The 7,536-nt window shown below is 39.3% G+C and overlaps 1 protein-coding gene across 1 annotated transcript; it reads left to right on the forward strand.

The window, feature by feature from the left end:
* The first annotated feature begins 609 nt into the window (after window positions 1-609).
* Window positions 610-3,183, forward strand: LOC149231164 (homeobox-leucine zipper protein ANTHOCYANINLESS 2-like). Its single transcript, XM_089381559.1, has 5 exons — window positions 610-627; window positions 710-811; window positions 1,082-1,288; window positions 1,417-1,602; window positions 3,073-3,183. The coding sequence occupies exons 1-5, from the start codon at window positions 610-612 to the stop codon at window positions 3,181-3,183; spliced, it is 624 nt and encodes a 207-aa protein (XP_089237685.1).
* Window positions 3,184-7,536: the final 4,353 nt, after the last annotated feature.

Here is a 7,536-nt window from a genome sequence, read left to right on the forward strand (position 1 = left end):
GAAGTTTATGAATATGAAGGAGGAGAGAGGTGTTAAATTTATGAAAAGTTTTTATTTTATAGACTCTGGTTTTGTTTAGAATTTATTTGTAAATAATTTGACCGGTGTTCTTTACTTTCATTTTTTTGACAGACTCTTTTTTCCTGTTTTCTTCCTCCTCTTCTGTCCCTTTCTAACGTCGTTTTCTTCTTCTTCTGTCCCTTAATTCTCCAATCACAGAGAGATTACTCCCATGATTCATAATATTACCTTTACTCTGCGATGGGTGTATAGTTTCATTTCAGACTCTATTTAATCGATTAACAAAACCCTAAACCCTAAACTCTGGGAGCTCTGCGATGGGTGTATAGTTTCATTTCAGACTCTATTCAATCGATTAACAAAACCCTAAACCCTAAACTCTGGGAGCTCTGCGATGGGTGTATAGTTTCATTTCAGACTCTATTCAATCGATTAACAAAACCCTAAACTCTGCTCCCACTTCAAGACTTGCATAAATAAATTTCAAAGACCAAGTTTACCTCCTTACCATAGGGTCTTCTCCTCTTTCCTAGATGTATTCTGCTCCCAACTTCTGGGCCCAAAACCGTCACCGTGCTCATGAAAACCATGAATCTGGTGGACTCGGTATGTAATCCACTGCCATTTGACTGATTTGTAATTACTGGTGCTGTACACAATTAATTAATTACTGAAATTTTGTACTCAGAAACGTTATGCAGAAATGTTCGCATCCATTGTTTCCACAGCCACGACATTGGAGGTCTTACGCAATGGTGCGGAGGGTACGAGGAACGGCCAACTCCAATTGGTATGTTAGCGTATTGATTTGATACAAAGGGAAATGAAGTGCATGCATGCTCTAAAATATCTAATTAGATTGATATTTGAAGTGCATGCTCTAAAATATCTAACGCGTATTATCTAATTTCAGAGGGAAATGAAGTGCATGCTCTAAAATATCTAACGCGCATTATCTAATTTCAGGCATTTAGATTTGCAATATTTTAGTTTTGAATCAGAAATTTTTGAAGGAATTTTACTTTTCTAAAGCTTACCAACTCTGGAATGTTGGTAACAGATGCATACGGAGCTCCATGTTCTCTCACCGCTCGGTCCAGTTAGAGAATTCTATTTCTCAAGGTTCTGCCAGCAGCTTCGTGCACGCGTTTGGGCCGTCGTAGATGTTTCTGCGGACAGTTTAGTGGACAACTCAATTCCGGCCGTGAATTGCCAGAGGCATTCATCGGGATTATCAATTCAAGAATTACCTAGCAATTGTTCAACTGTAATTGCTTGCAGCTCATACACTAATTCAAGAACTCCAGGCTAGCATACATTAATATGCCTGCTAATTCCTTTCCTACAGAACAGACTGACTGATTAATTGTATATATATATATATATATATAACAGGTTACTTGGGTAGAGCACGGCGACTATGACGATAGAGGTGTGCACAGCCTGTATCGTCCTGTGGTCAACTCCAGGTTGGGGTTTGGGTCGCAGCGTTGGCTGTCAGCGCTGCAGCCAAAGCAAGAAATAACCCGCATTGTGAAGGGACAAGATCTTCGGAACAGTGTTACCCTCTTCGCATCAAATGTGAGTAGTATTGCAGCTGCACAACAGTAACATTTTTTTACATTCAATAATTCTCTCTCTATATGCACAAGTAGATAGCAATTGAGTAATCCTTGCTTCGTTTATGCATTCATTCGGGGGTCAAGAGCTCACCACATATATCCATATATCCTAACTCTTCCATGCACCATAATAAGGAACAACTACAACTATTCTACGGATTGAATCAATTGAACATTTTGGCTGATTAAATTAAGTTCCATGTCGATTATAAGTGTCGTTAAATGCTTTGGTCTAGTTAGCCTTTGTGTTAAGTGGTAATTAAATTTGTATTTTATTTTACTGTGCTATGTGGTAATTAAATTTGTATTTTATTTTACTTAAGTGACATTCTTTTGAATCTTGTGGTTTAGTTATTTAATTAATGCTTTGGAAAATTTCTTCATGTTTTAAAATTGAGTGAAGAATTTTTTTCACTTAATTGCTTTATTCACATATGGAAAATTTTCACATATTCATAGCATTATAAAAAATTTACTTTCGAATTTAAAAATTATTCCATTATGAATTAAATATTTGTAAAATAAACATCTATCAAGGTGCGAGCCAGTGGTTGGGACAACAAACTGATAATTGAAGCGTTGGATTTATAGCTGGAAGTCGCGCTGCCCTAGATTTGCATCAGTGCGAGATTTATAGCTGCAAGTCGCGCTTATCACTCTTTACTCTACGCACTTCGCCTCAGTGTGGGCATGTTGACTGCGTGGTGGCCGTGGAGAGCTCCCTAAGGTGGGATCCAACCTGTGGAAGTCGAGATTGACATAATCGCTCGCAGATCTGGTGAGATCGAGAGAGATCAAATTGCTTGGATTGGTCAAGAGCGCAATCCCATATATCCAATTCAGGGGTCAAGAGTGCGCCACATATATCCATATATCCTTACCCAGCCCCCTAACTCTTCCATCCACCATAATAAGGAACAACTACAACTATTCTACGCATTAAATCAATTGAACATTTTGGTTGATTAACTTAAGTTCCATGTTGATTATAAATGTCATTAAATGCTTTGGTCCAGTTAGCCTTTGGTGCTAACTGGTAATGTGTGAGCTTTAGATTAGGATTTAGTTCCTATATTTGAGGAGGTTGCTCTAACTTCCCTATTTTCTTGTAAACTATATATTCTTGATGCTTAATGAGAAAGTTGTAGAGTGTTCTGTGAGAGGTAGTCACGAGGTGAAGCTCCTCACTTGTGAGCTACTCAGTTTGATGAATATATTTTTATCTTACATTTTTAACATGGTATTAGAGCTTCAAGGTTGAGTGAGTCAAAACCATAGTGCTTTGGTGATTGGGTGAGTGCCTAAGTGACAAGATTGTGGCCCTTAGTGATAGAAAGGAGGCCTTGTGGCGAGGAGGCAAAGTGTTGAAGTATAGCACGAGATTTTTTTATTCTTTTTTAGGATAATTGAAGCAGTACTGGATTTACAGCTGGAAGTCACGCTGCCCAAGCTTTGCAGCAGTGCGAGATTTATAGCTGGAAGTCGTGCTTATCACTCTTTACGCAGTTCGTCTCAGTGTGGGCCATCAGCACGGATTTGACCGAGAAAGGGCGCTACTTTGAGTTGACATAGACTAAGTTGGCCCGTTGATGATTGTGGAGAGTTGCCTGAGGTGGGATCCAACCTGTGGAGACATGTCGAAGTCGAGATCGACATAATCATTCATAGATCTCGTGAGATCGAGAGAGATCGAATTGCTTGGATTGCTCAGATCCTATGATTGTTGAGTAGTTAAGCCATCGGTGTGTGCCGAGCAGTCAATGGATTACTGTCGGTGTGATTAGAGCGAAGGAGTCAAGTGCTTGAAATATGCGAGCTGCACTGATAGCGAAGGATTGTCGATCTTACGTGTGTTGATATGTCAGGTGTGTGGTGAAGCGTAGGAGGTCATGTAGATCGTCGAGGTGAAAAGCTTCTCCTCGTGTGTGCAGCAGAGGTCGAGCCGACGGTGCAGCGGAGGTCAAGCCGACAGTGCAACTGGAGGTCGAGCGATGATAGTTTGCCCAATGTTGGAGCTGTGGCATTCATTTGGAGCTGGAGGGTCTGTAAGAATCAATTTGGAAGAAATTCAAGAGGCTGGCTCCATACATTGGGATCATGTCCCATCGCGCAGAGATTAATGATCGTTTGGGTGTGTTTTAGTACGAAGAAGCTTGCAATTTGGCAAGGGGTGTCTGCTCTGTTGGACAAAAGAGGATCCGATGAGTGCAACCTCAAAATCTCCTTCAATACTGTCTACCTCTGCGCATGGTAGGAAGGCCGAAGGCTGAAGTCATTGAGCAGTCGGCGTTGAAGGTGCAACGAATTTCCCAGGGGTCTGCGTGATGTATCCTCTTCTCGTGGAAGAAAGGTGATATTCCCCAAAAATGGATGATATGCCCTAAAAATTGACAAATTTAATGTTAAATTACATTTTTTTTATTGAATATTCACATATATTCTATATGTATCAATTTTAAAACTAAAATAGTTGCCTACAATACTATATATAGGAAAAATATTAAATCCTTAAAAAATTGCTTGAGTCATTCTCAAATGTTTCTACATTGAAACATTCCACGAACCATCTCTAATAAGAATCATTTCCCAATATGGTCTTCGCTGCAATGGATCCTATGGGGAAGTCTCACCCAATCTGATTGATATAAATCCTCTCGAAGTCTCACCTAGTTTGCTTGATATAAAGCCTATATTCTTTCAGGAGGTACCCTTATCATTGATAGAGCATATTTATCTCGGTCACAATTTTTTGGAATATCCTAGAATTCGACCAACAACAACGAAGTCAATTCTTTGACCTTGACACTATCTATTGGATTCCAGGATATTCCGAGAATCTCTAATCGATATAAGTTCAACATTATTGATAATATGTATGATGCAAATTACCTAGCGATTCTTTTCAATATTGGTTTCACGTTCCCATTGCCACTAGTCTAGAATGAATGGCTAAAAAGATACAGTATCCAGACATATTTCTATTCCCATATTCAGGCTCTCAAAATATAATGTGGTTGATTTTGGAGAGATATCTAGATTAGGTCCCCCTTTAAGCATATACTAGCAACCAACGCATGGAATTATATGACTTACACAGTTATATCTCATGACACCTCCAGTCCTTGTAGCTACGGTGACCTTAACAACTACACCACAAGTATTTCCTTCGCCAATCTTGTAGCCCTGTTAAATCCTGAATGTGAATACATCATTCATTTTGTTAGATTGAGATGTTGTGAGGGTTGATGGAAAGCAATAGGAGGAAAGAAAATATGCACACAAAACAATAATTTTATTCATGAAAATTCTCTCATACACAACTATACATAGATTTTGTGGCTCTTGGCTGTCACACACTCACATTACAAAGAACTAACTATGGGTATATAAGGACCTGTTGTGCTCCACAACAACCCCCCATTTCATAACATTTTTATTCCCAAAATTATCATATGAAATGGGTCCCTTAGAGTTTAATTGGTATCAACATTGTATCTTTCAAAATGGTCCGAAAACCAAATGAATACATTATATAAAAACCTTTTGAAAAACCCATGTGATCAAATAAAACAATCCTTTTTCATTGCGATAAAGTGATCGCAAGATCGCATATCGCAATGACATAAGGGAGCATAAGTAAGTGGCACATTGGTCTCCGCCGATGCGATATCGCTATCGGCTATCGGCTATCGGCAATACTTCATGCACATTTTAAAGCGCCCCCATGCCATTAGCCCCGATGCGATGCGCAATCGGCGATCGGTGATCGACGATATATAATACATATCTTATGTAATGCCAAATACCCCGATGCGATGCGATATCGCAATCGCCAATCGGCAGTATTTCATCCACATTGTTAAGGCGCCCGGGTAATGTATTCCGATGTGATGCGATATCACAATCGGCAAATTGGCGGCAGGCTGTCAATATTATATATAATCCTCATTCTCCCGATGCAATGCGATATCGCTATCGGCGATCAGAGGTTTTGAATAGTGTCAATACAAAAGGTTTAAGGTTGCCCCGATGACCGATTGCGATAAAGCACAGTTTTCGAAAAAGCCGTTAAATGAAGGGATATCATGATTTGTTTCATATTAAAGGCTTGATCCGTCCAACAATGATTCGCCTGCGCACAACCGCCAAAATGCCCACAGCACGCTTAAATGAATCATTCAGCCGATTAACGATATAATGGGCATTTAAGATTGGCAGGTTTTAAACGTCCATTTAATATGATCGTAAGTCCTAAAATCCTCCCATGGATTGTGTCTGCGCCCATTTTAAAAGCTAATCCCTTATTACGCATCTGTCAATATTTCTCATCACTTGCAAGTTTTCATTGCTATTTCTCTGTATTACGTATATTTGCGCCTCTGTGCAGAATTCATCCAAAGGACAAAGCTCAAACAAAATGGGGAAGAAATCCAAGAAGACCACAGGCGCTTCCACTACACCAGCTGCAGGACAGGTTCTCACTGACAAGAAGAAAGGATTAATTTCGGATACAACATGTTCAGGTCTCGGCAGAACTACTTGGCAGGGTACCTACAACTTAATCGACCAAAACGCGATCCAGAAACAGAAGGAATTATCAGAGGCATTGGGACAATTAAGGGTGGCAAACGAGCAAATGATGAAAACAAAGGATGAGAAAATCGCTCAATTGTCATCGCAGCTTGAAATAATAAAGGGTGCTCCACAAGTGGCTGAATTCAGAGCAGAAGCATTACAAATAAACACTGCATTAATATCTCAAATTAGGCTTTTGTGTCAACAAATCGCTCAGGAAGAGCCACTCTATGAATTAACGACATCCATAAATTAGCAGGTAGAGAAGGCCAGGAATGAATTGGATCAAGCCGAAGAAATCATAACTGCATTTCTTGACTGGCAAGACTCTGAACAAGGAAGAGCAGTAAATTTGCCCAGAATCTTAGAAACACATAAAGATATACTTTTCACAGAATGGCAATCTCAGATGATGAAAGCAGAGAGGGCAGCTTCAAGATGTAAATCAACTTCCAGCAATCTAGTTGAACTAGTTAACAACACTCTCTACTTATCAAATATGATTTCCCAATGTACACCAAGAAAGTTGACAACAACAAACGCATTGGAGCAATCATGTTATCCTGATTTAGAGCAAAAGGGGAGATTAATCGCTGGGATTAACAGTTTAACTATGGAAGCATATTGGCTCTTCCTGGTAAAGCCGCATACATAGAGAGCCGCCCTTAAGTGCCTAACAGATGCGATCGGGTATATAATTCCCGATATTCAGGATGCCACCTATGCTACCCAGCTCAGTTCGCGCCTCAACAAACCTCCTGAAGTAGAGCCAATGCTTGCGATAAGTCAGCTCAGATTTAAAGGCAAGCAGCCTACTTGATGAATCATGCCACCGACTTCCAGATCGCTGAAGAAAATCATATCAAGATTTATTGATACCAATTAAATAGGACTTCTGTTTTATTAGATATTTAGATTAATTTAGTATTTATAGACCCTTTCATTGTTTTGGAAAGGGTCGTAAAGTTTTGTACCAGACTTAAAGACTAAAGTTTGCACTATTGTGCTTCAGTCAATATTCTTTTATGAAACTGGACCATTTGTTCTTAATTCAACAAGGAGGCTTTTTATGCAATTGTGCACTATTGTCTTTGTTGAGAATGTTTCTGCGTTGAAGGAAGAATTACAAGTAGCGATTGATATCGGGAGTGTCAAAGCAGCTCATATGGTATTTCTATCAATGTCTGAATTCATTCCTGTTATGTGAATTGTTATTTGATTATCCTTGCTATTGTTGATTATATGCATGCGCTTTAACAGCAATTCTACATTCTTTCCACTATTGGATGTTTTATGATATGCTTTCCTTTTAATCATG

The sequence above is a fragment of the Pinus tabuliformis genome, chromosome J (genome assembly GCF_031772625.1).
Source record: "Pinus tabuliformis cultivar Carrire ecotype Pingquan chromosome J, CPIR1, whole genome shotgun sequence".
NCBI lineage: Eukaryota > Viridiplantae > Streptophyta > Pinopsida > Pinales > Pinaceae > Pinus > Pinus tabuliformis.